An 18,506-nucleotide genomic window follows, 5' to 3' on the forward strand; every position below is an offset into this window, starting at 1 on the left:
TGTGTAGCTGATAACTGAAGTGAAAGGCAGGGTGAAGAGCTTTTTAAGAACTAGAAAGCTGATCACAGAAAGCCTTGGGCACTGCACAGGCTGGGACACCATGAACCTTGTACCACTGGTGAGTCTGCAGCCCACAAGCCCCAGACCGTTCACTGCTGATACTCCACCCAATGTGGGTGTGTGCCTAACATGTGCAAACCAACCATGGAAGGCAGGAATGCTCATAACAGTTTCAGTTGCCTACCTGTAAAAATGCAGTATATCTCAGGACAACTCATTTTTTATTAGTATCTGGTTTAGGAAGTCATGTGTCTCCCATCAAGTCCATATAATACCATTTGTCACTTATGGATACCTCAAATATCCCAGAGGATGTCCTGTGAGAGAGAAGTCTTGCTAGATAATTTTACAGTCTTTCTCTATATCTGTATTTTTCGGGACTGGGCTTTAAAACACAGTTATTGAGCTGTAAACCAGGCAGAAAGAGAGGTCATGAGTGCAGGAGGCCACAAGAGTCACTGAGATTATATGCCTATCTTTGGCAGAGCTCCTCTGAGAAAACTGGCCTTGCCTGTTATCATCTCAGACCCCCAGTCCTCCCTGCCTGAGCAGCCAAGTGATGTTTTTCACTGGAATGGGACCAGGTATTTAAAATTAAAATCTCTTCTGTTCTTTATTCCAGCTTAGCCCATTTATGGTACCTCCCATAAACCTCTTTCTAAGCAGAAGAAATTAATTGTGAGAATACCCAACCAAAGAATTCAGGAGCAGTTTTCTATTAATTTCTTTTGCTAATCTCTTCTAAGTTTGTTGTTTCTTTTTCCACTGTCACTTCTTGGATATTTTGAAATAGTGTTTTGGAAGAAATGCTCTCCTGCAGCCTTAATCTCTGCATGCCATGGTTAAATACAAAAAGGCATATTTTACTGTTTTGAAAATATTGAGTATATTTGTCCCCCATGTCTGACAGAGCCAGTTGGCTACAAGATGGACCCACAGCTGGCTGAGGCCCAACCCATCAGAGATAATGGGAGTGCCTCTAGGACAACATAGTAAAGAAGGGGGAAAAGTTGCTGTGTGGGAGCAATTGCAGCTGGAGAGATGAATGAGAATATCTGAGAGAAGCAGCCCTGGAGACACCCAGGTCAGTGCAGCAGGAGGGGCAGGAGGTGCTCCAGGTGCTGGAGCAGATTCCCCTGCAGCCCCTGGGGCAGCCCATGGTGAGGCAGCTGTGCCCCTGCAGCCAGGGAGGTCCATGGGGAGCAGAAATCCACCTGCAGCGTAGGAGAACCCATGTCTGAGCACATGGATGCCCAAAGGAGGCTGTGGCATTGTGGGCAGCTCACAGTGGAGCAGGTTTGCTGGCAGGGCTTGTGACCCTGTGCTCCTGGAGGACATCAGCCCAGGGCAGGGATACGTGCTGTGAAGAGCTGCAGCCTGTGGGAAGGAACACATTGGAGAACTTTGTGATGGACTGTCTCCCATGGCATGGAGCCCAGCCTGGAGTAGGAGAAGATTGTGAGGAATCCTTCCCACCAAGAAGAGGCAGCAGAGGCAACATGAGAGGAACTGACCACAACCTCCACTCTCTGTGCCCCTGTGCCACTTGCAGGATGGAAGTAGAGAGTTGGGAATAAAGTTATGGTCACTAAGAGGGGAGGGGTGGGGGACAGGTATTCCTAAGATTTGGGCTTATTTCTCATTTCCCTGCTCTAATTTAATTGGTAGTACATTAAACATGTTTCCTTGAGTCAGGTTGGTTTTGCCCAGGACAGCAACTGGTGACTGATCTCTCCCAGTCCTTACCTTGACCCTCGAGCCTTTCCTCTATCCTCTTTCCTCTATCCTAGGGGCAGACTGGCTTTGGTAGGCATCTGATGCCCAGCCATGATGGTCCATGCAGCAAAGCCTGGGAATGCACAGAGCCAGCAGAAGTGGCAGAGCCAATGCTTCACAACTCTCTGAGTCACAGTTCACAGTGTAGGAGTACTGTGCAGACTGGAGCATCCTCAAAGGCAAACAGTGAAACATTTTTAATGAGAAATGAGAGTTCCATATTTGCATTCTATTTTAAAGCAAATACTGAGCTGAAAGAGGAAACGCTGTGCAAGTGTGCAACACCTGCAGCTAGTCCTTTCTGTATTTACAGGGAGAGAATACTGAGGATTCTTCCCTGACTTCTCCTGCATCCAGGAGAGGAAAATGAAAGAGCTGAGAGTTTCAAATTTCTCCTATTGTGCCCTCACAAAATTGGTTTCTGCTTCTTTAGAAAAAGAAGCAAGGAGACTGGGGAGCTCTAATAAGAGTTTCTTTCTGCAGTTGCATAATGATGGCTCAGCTGAACATTTCTAAAGCCTCTGCTTCTTTTTCCAGTTGTTCTGGGAATCTCAACTTCCCAGCTTCATCATGCAGTCTCAGTGATGTTCACTAGATGGCAATGCAATATCTAGGCAGCCCCAAATTCTCCAAATATCCCGAAATATCCTGCCCAGAACAGCTCACCCTGCTCTGGGTTTTGGGTGGAAACACTTGGGTGTGCTAAGCCTTCAGCTGAGGACCCTTTTATTTCACATTTATCCAGAGCATGAAAAATACCCATCACATCACCGCCTCATAGTGTGGATGGCTGCAGCATTTCCACATAAAACAGATATTACAGAGCCCTTATCATACCATCAGAGCATCAGCTCTCACTTCCTTTTCTCCAGCCAAAAACTCTGCTGCTGATGCTCTCTGCTGATACCTGCTCTGATTTTTCCTGCGGCTATAAGGACACCTGACCAGAAGCATTTTATCTCAGTTTTGCTAGTTGTCATGTCTAGAAATGGCTCTGTATGGATTTATGTAATTTTGTATTTAAGATTTGTATTTGACTGTAAACTAGTATAAAATTTGTCTTATGGCCTTTTCATATATATACTTACCATATTGGTCTTTCAATAAATTTTAAGCAATAAACCTCTACCTTTGACTACTAACTGAAATTAGTTTTTGGCACACTTGCCTTTCACTGAAGATAAATTAATTTTAAATATCTTTACCCATGCAAGCTGAACTTGGCACAGAGATAATTGTGTGCCAACCACAGTGAAGGCTTTTGTGTTGTTGTGCTTTAAATGATTTAGAAACTTGTATCCACTATCCAAATTAGCTCCACAAATGAGTTTGCAGCAAGTCTTCCCCGCTGGAAGCTCAGCATGTGGCAGTTCATCTCCCTGATGGAGACTCAGCCTTCGTGCTGGGTGCCTGGAGGACAGGGAGAGCAGTCCCAGGTCTGAGGAGGTGGAGGAAGAGCTTTAAAATGACAGATTTACAATGTGTATTAAACTTTCTCCATCACTGGCTTTGCCAAAGGAGATTTCATAGGCAGCTGCCCTGGTGTGAATTCATCTCCAGCTGCTGGCTCAAAGGGAGAACACACAGCTGCTGATGTGCAAAATCATCCTTCATTCTTCTGTCCCACCACTCTGCTTCCTCCAGCCCTCAGCAGTGGCTGCCATGGGATCCTCCAGCCAGCAAAAAAAGCCATGTTGTGAGGCAGAAGTCACTGCACACATGACATCATTACTGCATACCCACATAAACAAGAGCAAAACCAAAAATTGCTTTACCTTGCACGAGGCCGGAACTCTCCATTGCACCATCTGCAAACACACCCATGGCATCCTGTGCTACACACAGGATATCACAGGATGTCACACCTGATAACCACCCATTGCTTTGGTAATGACTCCAGCTCCCTGCACAGCTTCACCTGGAACCCCCAAATAATCAGGGGTGGGGGTTTAAAGTCAGATGGCAGTGAGACAGCAGAAACAAGGAAGATAAAATTGTATTATGTCCCTTTAGTTAGGTGTGGCCTCACTCTTGAGCAACTTTACCATCATAAACAAACAAAATTGAACTGCATGCAATAGGGGAAAATATGCACAAACATGTTTTTGGACATGATCTATATTTCCCCTGCACGGTGCAGTCCCATACACAAGACTGATAATGTCTTTAAGTTCCCACCAGCCCCTCTGCTTAAAGAAACCTTGGTTTCAGTGAAAATATGTGCCCAGGGCTTTTCCACATGGAGTATTAGGGGTTTATTCAGTGTGTGCCAGCAGCTAAGTCGGAGCATGGGGGGACATTTCTGGGCAGAGCACTGCAGAGTCTGGGATGGGCAGTGCTGGCAGTCTGACTGCAAAGGCACAGGCATTTCCTGGTGTCATCAATTTCTGAACATGACAGGATTAGGAAAAGGATTGGAAAAGAATGACAGGTTTCTTGGCAGGACTGAGGCCTTCTATAACTGTGCTACCAAAGGACAAAACCCCTTTACACCTTTTCCAGGTGGGACTCAGAGAGGAACTCCCCTCAGACAGCAGCTCCATCTTCTGCAGCTCAAACATCCTCAGGTAGGGAATTCTCACCCAAATGTTCACAGAGATCCACTGCTGCAGCACTGCTTCCTTTATGGCAACTAATAATTTCAGTGGATCTTAAACAGCAGTTACTCAGCTACCCCTGGACCTCAGGCCCAAAGCTCAGGTTGTTTTGGTTGTAATGAGCCATGAAAATGTGCGCCCAGGCCAGTGGGTCACAATGCCCACAGACACCCACCCCATCCAAAGAGCAGCTGAGGAGCATACCCCAAACCTGCCACTGAAACAGCACAGGCTTGGATGGCAAAGACAGGAACTGCTGCACACAATGACCTACTCTGCCTTCAAGTAAATGGCCCACACCAGCTCCCAAAATTCCAGTGGAAATTTCTCCTTTAGTGCAGTCAGTGTCAGTTCAAGACATTTGTCCTTACTGATAGGTTTCTTCCAAATGACAATTCATCCACTTTGTCTTGTTTCTGTGTTCAGAGGTTGTGCTACAAATGAGAAGGTATGAAAGCAGCAAGAAGTTAGCAAAGCTCCACATAATGCCTCCCAGTAAAAGATTCTGCTCTTTCTTTTTATGCATTTTTCTACTGAAAATCAGTGGTAGTAGACAAAAGTTAATAAATGTACCATGTTTAAGCATCTGGAGAAATCACAGTCCAAAGTAAATTGCATGCTTTATGTATTGTTTAGCTCTGGTGTGGTCACTTGATTCCTGAGGAATGAACACATTCTGTGTATGTAGGACAAACTCTTCACCCTAAGAATGCAATCTAGCAAACACCAGCTGTCTAGGGTTTTAGCCAACAGAACAGAAGAACAAATAATAATAATAAAAAGCTCAAAGTCTGTATTTACAGCTGCATTAACACTTAATAACATGAATTTCTTTCAGACTCAAGAACAAAACTGACCTTTAAGAGTAGCAAACTCGGAATATAAATGCACAACATGGCCTGATTCTGAAGGCTCTGATAGAAAGCAGGTTTTATTCTTACAGTGCTTGTCAAGCCTTGGGCTTGGAACCACAAAGCTCTTTGCTTGCAGAGCATTTCCAGGCAGACAATAAATCTGCCTGATTTGTGCAGTTTGATATGACAGCACGGCTCGTGCAATTCTTTTAAGCAATGAAAATACACCTTATACTGCAAGATTGTGTCCCAGATAAAGGAGATCCCTCTTGCATTGTTTTTATTTTTCACAAGGATGCTAAGGGCATTGAAAGGCTCCAGGCTCATGCACATATGGTCACTTATTGATTAACTCTGTAGATCCAGTTACAGCAAATGACATTATATGCTCTCCTCCCTAATTACTTAATGAAATCCCCTTGGGCTGCAGCAATTTCCATATCAAAGTGGGTGGTTCATGCATAAATATAATGGCTAGAGCTGAAGCAATTATTTTAAAAGCAGTGGCATAAGGCCAAAGGCCATTTCCTACAATTAAATTAGGCAATTTAAAATCAAGTTAGATCAGGTGCTGTGGTCACAGAGGTGTGCTGGGTAGCCTGAGTTACTTTTAAGAAAGGACATTAAGTTTGTGTATCTCTTCTGTTGCAGTGGTCTGGAAGCTGGATAAGGTGGAGGAAGCAGTTCTTAGGAGCAGATCCCCAGCAACATAAAGAGGTCAATGATCATTCCTGTGTATCTGCCAAGCAGCTCAGTTCTTGCTGCAGCCTTTTGGCTGTCCTGCCCTGTCACTGCTGCCTCTTCCCTGCCTTGTGACCTGGAAGGAGCCCATCACTGTGTGTCTGAGCAGGGCCAAGAGCAGAGGACTGGGCTGGGACTGTCAGTGCAATATGAAAGAAGCAGCTCCACTACAGTATTTGCTGGGTTTAGGCCTGCCCAGCACTAGAGAGAAAGTTTTGGGCTTTATCTTGGAATTATCTTTTGTGTAGATCATGGGGCCTGTCTTCAGGAGAACTGTCTCTTCAGTATCTTGCATCTCTCTCTCTGGATGCCTAAATCAAAACTCCCACTTGACCTACTTTCTGTCCACAATCACCCAAGGCATCTGCCCTTAGGTGAGCTCAGCAGTCACCCAAACTCTTAGGAGTTATGAGACTTTCCACAGAAGATTATTAAATGCTGATTAAAAAGTATGAATCTGTAGCTGTTCTCAGATTATACACAAACCCAGATAAAGACACCCAGAGGAAGAATCCTCTCTTCCTCCCATTTCAATCACAGATCATGGCCTAACTCAAATGCCAATTGCTCTCCAACCAGAAGAGATTTTTTTTGCTTCTCTCAACCAGTTTGAGATTAGCACTCTTGCTGCATCTTGAGCAAGGATATCTAAGTATCTCATGACACTGTTATTTGGATTTATATAGGGAAAAAAAAAGGAAAAGAAACCTCACAAGCCTCAGTAGCACATTGTTCAGGACTGTCACCTGACAGACAAACCAACTCTGTTCTCTTTGAGCATTTAAACCTCCCTCCTATTCTAATTGCACTGAAATCCAGCCCAGGGCTTCCTTCTGGTTCATACTACACAGAGCAGCCCAATGTTGTGGCTGAGACTTGCTCAACACCTCTTGCTCAAGAATGACTGACAGCTGCAAATCCTGAATGAAGGAATCAATGAGACCTGCATTCATGGGACACGTCCTTCTGCCATAATTTGAAACTCACTCCTGCAGAAAGTGTGTTCATGTTTATTTGAAAGCCCTTTGACCTCACTGAGGTATTGTTTCCCTCAGTGTTTTGGGCAGTAAACAGCTGTATCAATATTACCTTAACAGGAAAGTGTTTTCTCAGTGTCAGTTCTTTTTTTATGTGTTTTCTCCAGTACATGGGTTACACAAAAAAATCTCTTTGTAAATTCAGATTTAAAACTGGAGATGAAAGGAACCTGCTGCTATTTTACAAATGTGGAGCTCCATCCATGGCAGGGGCTGAGCTGTGGGGCAGATCATGTCCCTGGACACCCTGTGCAGTGGTAGGATGCTCCTGCAGGCTTTGCAGCAGTCAGCTAGCTCACACCAGCAAAGGTCCAAATCATCTTCCCAAGGCTAGTTATAAATATCAGAAATTGTTTACTTACAAGCAGAATATGAGGACTGTATAGATATACATTATGTTTATTTGCTATAACTTATTTTTCTTCAGCTTGAGCCCATTTTTTATCTTTGTGTAAAGGCCAGCATGCAATGTGAGGTCAGTGGTGATAGGAGAAGCTGAAAATATTGGAGGTTAAATGTCCTTTGAGACTTGCATTTTCATTTCAGCTGTTGCTATGTATGTGTAGCTGTCCACAGACCAGAGTGTGAGATCTGGAATGACATACTCATTTTGAATTGCAACCAATTTTCTGACCAGCCAAATGAAAATATAAATTCAGCCTGTGCTCAACTGTGTCTGCAGCTCTGCCATATTAATTAAATTACATGTTTCTTTGAGTCGGTGGACCCGAGTGAGTTACAGGCAAACAAACAAAGAAAAACACAGAACCAGTCTGCAAAGACAGAGAGGTCAAGGGTCAAGATTTGTGGCTGCAAGAAAAGTAAACCTGCATAACTGGTAGAAATTCCTTTATGAAGAAAGACAAACCTTCAGAGGTACAAAGTACCTGGCCAAGTAGCTGTTACCTATGGCAATGGAAGGGATTTTTAAATTTACATTTTAAAAAATTACATCCTTACAACCAAATCACTGTTTATTTAGCAGTGCACTGTTCATAGCTTCTAGCCCAGGACTGAACTGTAGAACTGGCTCCTTTTACAATTCTTAAGTGTGGAAGCAGATTGTAAACCCAAGTTTTAAGTAGTCTCTGATCAGCAGTAAGAAGAATGTGAGCCACATTCTGGTTGATGTGATGCAGCGTGTTCTAGCACCATCTAGCCAACTTTACAGGCAACTTCAAGGCAGCAAACAGGTCCCAGCTGCCAGAGTTCATCATACTGGTAATGATGGTGCTGCTGGGCTTGATGGACTGAACAGCACAGTCACAGGACAGCTGGGGTTACAAATTCATCCCTGTGTCTCTGTTTGGTTTAGGACTGCACTCACTCCTGAAAAAAACCATGGTTTTCCTACAAGGGAGAACATCCAGTGAATAAATTGTTTAGCAACCTTACTAATCACCCAGAGTAGAAGAAATAATACAGAGTTTTATGGTGTGGAGGTATGGTGAGGAATAAAATTATAGCAGGTATGACAGAGATTTTTAAAATAAAATCAGCATCAAGTACAATTTAATTTCTATATAATATCAGAATGTGAAGGAGATAATTTAATTCTAATTTTGGAGTTAGATTTTTTTTCTTAATATTACGGAGACTATTTTTCTCCCTTTTTTTAAACATATATTCTGAATGTTTTCTCATTACTGTGTGTTTGCAGTAATCTAAATTTGTATATGGTAACTATGGCCATAGTAACCTAAAATAAATAACACAGAAAATAAATGTTCTTCTCAGGGATTTGGAACAAATTTATGAAGAGAGTTTTTAGGTCACCCTTAACCAGGTGGTGAGAGAGATTTCTAATTCAGAAGACCCTGGACACAGGAAAAGGAGACTGAGCATGGTTCTTAGAAAGCTAAATCCCACAGGTCTCATTCAGCCCTCACCCATCCAAGCTGAGTAACGTCAGTAGGAGGTTTCACTAGGAACCTGGCTTAAGAAACTGAGAAAGTGACTACATTGGACTGGGCTGCATTTTAATAAGTCTCCAAGGAAATACTTGCTGGATCTTCCCTAGATCTGTGGATAGGAATGGCTAGATGATGAATGCATTAGCCAAGGAGTTTATAACATTGCTTAAGACTCAGGGTATTTTAGCACAAACTGCCTTGAATTAAATTCTGCTTCTTTCATGAATTATATATTTTCTGCCTGTTTCCCAGTAGCTAAATTTCAAGTTGGAAGTATATTGCACCTTGTTTAGTGAAATCCAGGTGCACAGCATGCTGTAAACATTTAAGAAACTCTTCTCCCATCGTACAGCTGAAAAAGGACACTGCCAAGAATTATTTGTAAATCAGAGTTCCTTGTTGCTGCAGTGCCCTTCTTTGGGATGCTGGTATCACCCAAACCTGTCTTTGTGCAACTTAGTGCTCTGTCCTCATAGAGGGACTTAAAATAATGGCCTAGACCCAGTGGCTGCTTTGCAAAATTCTGGTGATGAAAAGCAGCTGTGAATTGACTTAATCAGCCAGGGTAATGGTGTTTCTGACTGTCTCAGCTTCCTGGGACAGCACAGAGTAGCTGCAGTGAACCGAAGGAGAGGCACAGATTTGCCAGGCTGAGGCAAAGGGGGGAACTGCACCATTTCCTTCTCCTCTCACACTGACAAGAAAGGCAGAATCTGGTGCAAGCAGGGCTGGGGGTGCAGCATCTGGCATGGCATGACACTGTCTGCCACACTCAGCTCTGCCTTCACAGCCAGGAACGGCTCAGGCAACAGCACTTACTTCAGAGGTTTCCCTCAGAGGGAGATTTATTCTTGGCACCCCAACCTGAGTGCTCTCAATGCAGGAAGGCTTGTACCATTTCCAAGATTTCTGCTGGCTGAATTTACAGTTGGCTGGAGGATACAGGGGAAGTTTCTGTTCAGCTTATATGGTTTTCGCCATCGTGTCGTTAGCTCCTTTCAAAACAACAGCTTGCCTTCTTGACAGGAACGAATAAACTGGCAGGGCAATTCTTTCTTTGTTAATCTCTAGCTGCTCTCCAGCAACACTAGAGAATGAACTGTCTCTAAGTCCATTTAGGGCTCCTTGGCCTGTGTGCACTGCTCCACAGCAGGGAGATGACTGCAGCATTCTCCAGAGGGCCAGGTGCTACCAAATGGCACCACACATTATTCCTGACTTCTGGAGCCCTGGATAGCTCAGCAGGCATGGCATTCTCTGCTTTAACCATTTCCTCATAGCTCAGACATCTGGGAAGGCACAGCACAGGACAGATCCATATATATATAGGTAAATATCATTTATCTTTCTAATCCTTAGAAAACTTGCAAAGGGAAGAAAACTTGTAAGCTCCTTTTTGCCCCATATATGTGATGGAGGCACCTGGATTTGTTGCTGTAATGATAGAAGTGATCTTTCTCTTCTGTGGCAAAAGCTTTTATCCCTCCAAAGAACACAATCTTAGGAACTATTTCCATGCTCACTGCTTTGGACAGCTTGCTCTAATTATTTTCATTATAAAGCTGAGTTACAAAATAATTTCTCCTACAGGTAATTTAACTGAAGGTGTTTAAGACTGGCAATCTGACCAATAGATGTGTGTAACACAATCTATTGATATTTTTAATCTATATCCTTTAGTATATCCCAAGTTCCCCAAAACAAAGTTCTTTAGCTAGGATACTTGTAGTGTCATATATAGAATAAAGAACGCTCTGCAACATGAAAGTGCTGAAAAGAATAGAGCAAAATATTATTTTAATGTTTCTTAAGTGTGAACATATACATGGAGCTAGTACTTTAGTTCCAATCCTTGTTCTTAAGCTCAAAGGCTACAAATACCTTGGAGGTGTTTTATACATTTTATATTTTGTTTGCTGACACTACAAAGCAAAGAAACTTGATGAAACAAATGAAGTGCAGCATTTTTTGAAGATTATAATAGTAAGGAGCATGTAAGCATATTCCATTGCTCTGCTTATTTTTGGGGTCCTGTCCTTCTCTCTGTGCCATTTTCAGCAAGGCCTTACAGATATGACAAGTTTTTTTCTATATATTGAATTAAATAATTAAATTTCTTCGGCAGTTATCATAGGTAAAACTGCATGTAATACAGCTTTTACTGAGCTCCTATTATACAAAAAGCCTGAAAGGATTCCCTGGACATCATGTCCTAAGTTATCAGCTTGAGAAAAAGTATAAATTGCATGGCTCTTAGGGGCCTTTGAAATGCAGACAGGGAGAGCAGATACTGGAAAATGGACTACTGCAAAGAGCCAAGGAACAGCAACTATCCAAAGGGTTGTGAACTCAAGGTTAAGCAAATGCATTTTTCTTATTCCTTGCCCACACTGCATGTTGCTGTACAAGCTAGAAAACAATCCTTTTTATCAACTCTCATTTGCCATAGACAACAATAATGGCCATTTTTTAATTTGGCTTTTTTTTTTTTTTTTTTTCCCCTCCTAAAATCCTTTGGAAGAAAATATATGGCTCTATAAAATGTTGGATATGTTGAAATCCCTTGGCCCAAACTGTCTTGAATGTGGAGCTCAGCAAACATTCAGGTTCATTTATAAGGCTGTTGGTTTATCAGGCATTCAAATCAGGAATAATGAAGCTGATAGAGTGCTAAGAATACACAAATGCTGTTTGCTTTGTAAAGCTGTATATGGAATCCAATAATGAGTCCTGGGATACAGGACAGTCTATCACTGTAGAGTAATTATTTGTTGACTGCTGAGCCAGCTGTGTTGAATTTGCTTTTTGGAGTGTTCAGAATGCCAAAGCATCTTTAAATCTCAGTCTTTAGTTTAGATTAGACAAGTTAAATGACAGCACATTTTTTATTACTTACACTGTGCTAGTCTCTTGATGCTAAAAAGAAAATCTTGTTGAGATGGTACAGAACAAGGTAAGTTGGAAAGGAGAGTGAATAGATTTTGTTGGCTAATTACTTGTCTTTAAACTACTCTCAGAGGTGGTAACACCAATACCTACAAGATGTCTGGGGACTGTGGGTACTGATTCTGCCCATGTGGAAACAGAAGAGGACACACATTAATGTTAAAGAAAGGTAAGTACTGCATGGAAAGACAAGCTCCCCTGTATGCAGGCAGCTCCATGCATGCACATCTGGCTCTACTGGTATCTGTGTGTAGCTGTGCTTGGGCCCATAGCCCATGAAGTCACTTGGGGTGCATGAGAAGGGCTCAGCAAACCACTTGCAGTGCAAAGGATAAAGGAGCACTGGTTTCCTGAGACCTAGTCCATTGCTTTACAACAATGCCACAATGCCACAACCTGCTCTTTTATGGCTTGCACAACAGAATTACATCTGCTGACTACATTCCAGAGGCAGCAATTAATTCCAGAGGCAACAGTAATCTGGTAGCATTGGCAGCCCCTCCTGTGCAGGCATTTTTCACTGGTCACCTCTGGGCTTCTGTGGCTGCCTGGAGGAGGCTGTGCTTGACACTGCTCAGTCCCATGAGGAAGTGCATCCTGCATCAAAGGGAAACCTTAGAAAGGTCTTGCCACACGAAGGGAAACCTTAGAAAAAGCAGTAGCTTCCAATGGAGGAAAAAAAGAGATCTAACAGATATTTGAAAGTCAAGGGAGAAGTGTCAGACCCCCAGAGGTCTCACATTTGATGTCCAGAAATGTCCCATGTCTTGTTTTGCCACTGCTCAGAGCCAAGGAATCAAAAAGTGCTGAACCCTGCAGGAGAGGGTAAAAAAGGAGTCAGGGAAGATCAGCAAAAGACAACTGAGGAGGATGGGCAGAGGATCAGACCTGGGAAAGCTTTCCCAGAGTGTGACTCTGTAAATATCCATCTGTTTTGGAGACTTATCCAAACATTTCCTACAGCATGTGGGAGTGCTTGAAAACTCAGCTTCTGACCCAGACTGGTCTGAGTGCCAAGCAGGTAACCCTGCAGTATCAGCACATCCAGGAACCAGCCAGTATGGAAATCCTGGAGTGAGGTCATCTTATCCACTCACACCTCATAAAGCCTTGCATCAACCTATCTGTCTGGGAAATCAAAATCCACCTTTAACCATCCAGAACCTCGTTGTGAAGGTCAGTGTTTGTGACATGTAATTTTCAATTATTATCCCAAGGAACTGAAGAGGACTCATGCTTGTTAGAACCCATCTGGAAAAACAGCCAGTAAGAAGAGCAGCAATAACATTGCTCAGATGATAAGTGCAGGAAAAAGGAGAATACTACAGGTGTCAGGCAGGTTATTTCTCCAAGTACAAGCCAGGGACCAGGGAGAGAGCTGTGACTCCCTGTGGTGCAGCCCCAGCAGCCTGTCCTCCCTGCAGAGATGCCAGGAGAATGCCAGGAGTCTCAGCTGAAAGAGTCAGGACTTCACAGAGTGTGCTTTTTTGGCATATTTTGTAGTTTGGGGTTTTTTAAAAATTTTTTCCCTCAGTGTAATAAAAGAAAATAAGCATTTACACTTCACTCCCATTTTTAGCCAGACATTTCTGATTTAATTAATACTTCTAGGAGAAAACAAAATTTTTTCTTCTCTTTAAAAAAAATGAATAAAAGTAACCTGCTTTTATGCAAGGTGGTTATATGGGATAATCTCTGAAAGAATTAATCTCTGACTCCTCCTGAGTTCCTTGTTATCTCTGTCACTGGGACTTCAGTCCACAGTAGGGCTCAGAAATTACCAGCTACAATACCTGATTGCTCCAAATACTTTCTTGAACTTATTTAAAAAATCTAGGGAATTGCTTTTCAGGTTCTTTTCTTAAAGAAAAAAAAAAAAATAATTTTTTAAAGGCACATTCATAAGGGGGAAACCAACAAATTTTTTAGATGTTGCAACACACTTTATTTTGTTGGGCTTTTTAGATATTCAATTAAATAGCACTATGTTAAACTACATTTTGTTCTTTCTTACACACTATATGATGCATATTCACTGTCATGACAGCTTCATCATGCTAGGAACTTATACACATACCTACACTTTTAAAACCAAGATTCTCTTAATAAAACACACATATCTACAGTAACAACAATTGCAAAGAACATACTGTTAGGTCAAGATTTAAGCAAACTTTACAAACTACACAAAATAAAAAGGCAAAAAAAATATACCAATACACAGTGAAGTTCTTGGCAGAGAACAACATATCTTTACATTTGGTGAAGTTATGCCTAGAAGTCATTTTGTTTTGCATTTTTTTAAGGAATAAAATTATGTACATTATTTAGAACTCCTCAAAATAGGAAGTATTAAATAGCACAAATAATATTACAGTCTTAAGTTTTGGTGTTACCTACAGTAGAGGGGCTACTTTAAACAAAAATTGCAGTTTGTCTATTCTGTACATGTCAGGCCAAACACCCAGCTGGTATCAACCCCAGTAGCTACAAGGACAGCAAGGAAGTTACATTAGTTTACACCAGCTGAGATCTGGCTCCTGACTTCTCTATACATGCAGGAAGGCTCCTAAAGCATGGAAGCTTGGACTGGCTGTGCACTGACAGAAGCTTCTTGTATTTATATACTGGAGTTCTCATGCAGCAGGAAAAATGTTAGTTTAAGTATAATCCCTTATACAGTCATACCATAATAATGGTATATGAAGCAGCTTTAAAAATATTATTTTATAATCATATGAAACTCTGAGTTATGCTGTTTTAATGGAATCCCTTATTGCCAATAGTCTATTAGAAAACAGTGTAACTGTAATTTCTGAGGCCCAATGGGGGCCTATTAAAATATCACTGTACCCAATCACTTAAAGGGCAATTTGTACCCTGAAATGCCTATTAATTACTGTATTCCATCTGGAAGCAATTATCATCCTCACAACAGACATTAGTATCACACTAACTCTGTGGTGAATCTGCTGGGGAGATAGAGGAGCATGGCAGCATACAGAGAATATGCTCTAGTGTCATTCCAGGAGGTAGTTCTATTTCATGTCACTTGATTTTTGGTTTGTCACTTACACAATTCAGAAGTCAGGAAGTCAGTCATGTTCAGGAGAGAAAAAAAAAAAAAATGAAAAAAACCCAGATTCCTCCAGAACCTACTTTGCCTGCTCTTGGGCCAAATTCAATCTCATGGAGGTCAGAGGAAGTTTCCTGATGTTTTCCATAAGAAGGACCTTAGTTATCAATGGCTAAATATTGTAGAAATGCACATTTAGGCCCTGAGTAAGGAGAGCACCTAACTAGATGGCAATATATGAACAGGCTGGCCCTGCCATGCAAGCAGCAAGCACACAAATTAAATTCAAAGTGCTCCCACATGCATCAAAGGGATTTAGACTGTTTCAGTGGTGTGACCAGGGCTCACTTCCCAGCTGTCCTTCATGAGGTGGTGATAAAGTGACAATCCAGCTAATGGCAGATAAATACCAGTGTTACCCCCATTGCACTAAACTGAATTCACATAGGCACAAACCCAGAAGTTTTCCCATGCCCTGCAGAGTTACTCCCACAGTATTCCAATAGAAACAGAATTTTAACTTAACACAGCTTAGTTTTGAGCTGAACATCAGTTTATATTTTAGTATAATGTCATAAATAATTGTGATTTTTCTAAGGTACTTGTGCATTTTAAATCCCTGTAACTGTTTCGAACAGACTCAGTGGCTTCCAGAACACTCTTACATAGTAAAAGGATTGATGATCTGTCCCTCTTTTTGGCATTTGTGTTGCTCAAAAAAAAAAGTGATTGCTTTTCCTAGGATGGCTTGGTGCACACTCACCCAATTTTCAACAAAACTTGCTTCATTAGACCTGACAGCTGCTTCTTAAACAAAAGATTTCTGTTTGAACATGCCTCCCAAGTTATAGTTTTTGGTTTTTGACCCAAACCTATTTTTCAGTTTTATTTTTCCCTCATTCCTTTTTTTTTTTTTCTTCTTTTCTTTTCCTGATCTGCTTTTCAGCAGAGAACTGAAAATCAGAGCAAACTGGGAAAATAACATGGAAAAGAATAAGGGTACAAAGACTGTAAAATGGGAATGGTTTAATTAGAAAATTCTAGTTAAAATATTTGCAACTTTGAGAAAACAGTTGAAAAAATAATGTTTTAAAATTTTCAAAGACACTTACGACTTGCTTCCACATTGCAGACCAGCTCCAATTTAATCATAGAACAGAATAAAGATAATCTATATTTTTCAATTCTGAACTTGCACTATACAGTATATCTACATTCTGTCCTTTGAAAAGACATTGGAGTGTGATCCTTTGAGAAGTAGCTGAAATACCTAAGTCACTTAGGTGTTTTTTAAAATTGTATGTATAATGAACATTCTCATGTTACCTTGTGCCACTTATAAAGCTATGTAGTGTTATAGGACACCCTATCTTAATAAAAATCAATATGAGCAGAGATATTTTAAGTTACATTCCAAAACTCATTAATTTATTACAACTCATACTATGCACAATAATCAGTGCTTACTCTGATAAAGTATAAATTCTTTGTTTTTCTTCTGTTTGTTCCTTCATTTGACCACTGAACAAATGAAACATTTCCTGCTTCCTAACCACATGCATTCACATGATTTATCAATGAGTGAAAGCTGTAAACCCAATTATCAGCAGTAAACAAGAAGAAACTCATGTTCTTAAATGCAGTGCAAGGAAATCTTAATATCATCCTATTCAAAGTATGCATCTTAACCCAGATTCTCTCACCACCAGTCTAGTTGGTACAGTTCCAGAGTTGCAAGATAATGCACTGATTTTGTAAAAATTTCTATTCAGCTGTAATTAAATATTGAGATGTTAAAGGTGAATCTGGTTTAAGATGAATACCCAGTGCTGCTTCTAGGACAGAGCCCAGCCTACAGACACTAAGCATCTAGGAAAGAAAATGCTCTGAGTTATTTTCTTTAGTTAGGTTACACTGCATTTAATTGGGACACAGATCTTTTATGAGGCTTGCTGGATTTTCATTTAATTTTTTATCAGATTTGCACAGATTTGTTCTCAATAGACAAATATAAGCCCCCTACACTGAGGACAAAAATATACATAAAAAAATTAAGATCCAGGTAATTGATTTCTTCTATTTCTACTTTTTCTGCTACTGATAAGGGCCTTTAGCTTGCTGTAGTCCCCCCTCATCTTCTGGGACTCGTCCCTCTGGCCTGCCTGCCTGCTGTCCTTGCAGTACTGGTTGATCATCTGCATCTCCGAGTGGCTGAAAGCGCCCACCAAGTCCTTGGGGTGGAACTGCAGCGCTCGCACCGAGCTGGCCCAGCCCCAAGGGGACCACTTGTCAGTCATGGCAGCCACCACCTCTGAATCCAGCACCTTGAAGTTGATCTTTGCCAGGGTCTGCTTGAAGCTGTTCTCCCTGGCGATGCAGTGGTAAAGGCCCCGGTCGCTGTCCTGCACAGAGCGAATCAGCAGCCCGTGCTCAGTAGCTATGATCCTCTCGTTCAGCTTCACCTACACAGCAAAAAGGAACTTTTAGGGAAGGCTATGGAACAACAGAGTATTGGACCTTCTGAGAAGCTTCACTTCAAATGTAACTTTCTCAAAGTCACTATATTTTTATACAATTATCTTCAAGAGACCACCAATATTGCTACCTTTAGTAGATAGCTGACCTCAAGGAAGGCAGGTGTTGCTAAAGATAATGACTTAAATATTTTTATTTCTTATGTTAGGATAAATTTGATCAGACAAAGATGAAAATCTGGAAACCAAATGAAATAGACGTTTTCATAATGTTCAAATAGTAGAGTTGAAGAAATGAACTTTTATTTGCCCTGTTGCACTCCTGAGAATGTCCCTTTCAACATCAAGATTGCTGCTGAGACTCAGTGGAAGAAAGGTGCAGAACCAGAGAGGCTAATTTGGCATTGAACTCAAGGTGGCTTCTCATTAAATATATTGATTTTGAGCAGATTCCTGCTGAAGAATCTATCTGCTCTGCAGAGTCTACAGCCTTGTATTAAAATTATCACCACAGTGGTCTCAAGTGGGACTTGGCTCAATATTAACCAGGAGCACAGGTACTCTCCTATTTCCTTTCTGGTTTCAGACTCTACACTGTCCCAGGAGATGATCACATCATCTGAAAGAAGCAAGTTACCAGAGCTTGTAATCATCCAATTATAAATGAATGTGCAGATGTCCCTTTGCATATCAGTATGAAGTAAAAATTGCTAGTTCAATCCATTATGAAAGGAAACCACTGCTGGTATTTTTCTGAACGGAAGACTTCCAGAAATCTGATAGCTTGAAAACTAATTAACACTTTGACTGCTTTATTCTGTCTGTTGTACCTTGAAACTGCGTTGGTTCTAACACAGTTACTCAATGTAAGAGTAAAAAAGGGAGATGTTCTGCTGATGCAATGGGTTAAGGAACTTCACCTACTGCCGGGACATGGCTTGAGTCTTGAACAGTTAGAAAACTCAGTGAGACATTTGTAAGTCCCCTCTGTTTTTATAAAATGGCCTGATAGGAGAATAATACATTACAGTA

At 41.4% G+C, this 18,506-nt stretch overlaps 1 protein-coding gene across 1 annotated transcript in view; it reads right to left on the bottom strand.

Annotated features, from left to right (window-relative positions):
- Window positions 1-14,055: 14,055 nt before the first annotated feature.
- The window catches only part of SEMA3C (semaphorin 3C), a 115,263-nt gene continuing 110,812 nt past the window's right edge, over window positions 14,056-18,506 (bottom strand). Inside the window, exon 18 of the mRNA XM_056516150.1 lies at window positions 14,056-17,462. Within this exon, the coding sequence (XP_056372125.1) occupies window positions 17,052-17,462 (411 nt within the window). The 3' untranslated portion in view covers window positions 14,056-17,051. The remainder of the gene's footprint in view (window positions 17,463-18,506) is intronic.

The sequence above is a fragment of the Oenanthe melanoleuca genome, chromosome 1A (genome assembly GCF_029582105.1).
Source record: "Oenanthe melanoleuca isolate GR-GAL-2019-014 chromosome 1A, OMel1.0, whole genome shotgun sequence".
Classification (NCBI taxonomy): domain Eukaryota; kingdom Metazoa; phylum Chordata; class Aves; order Passeriformes; family Muscicapidae; genus Oenanthe; species Oenanthe melanoleuca.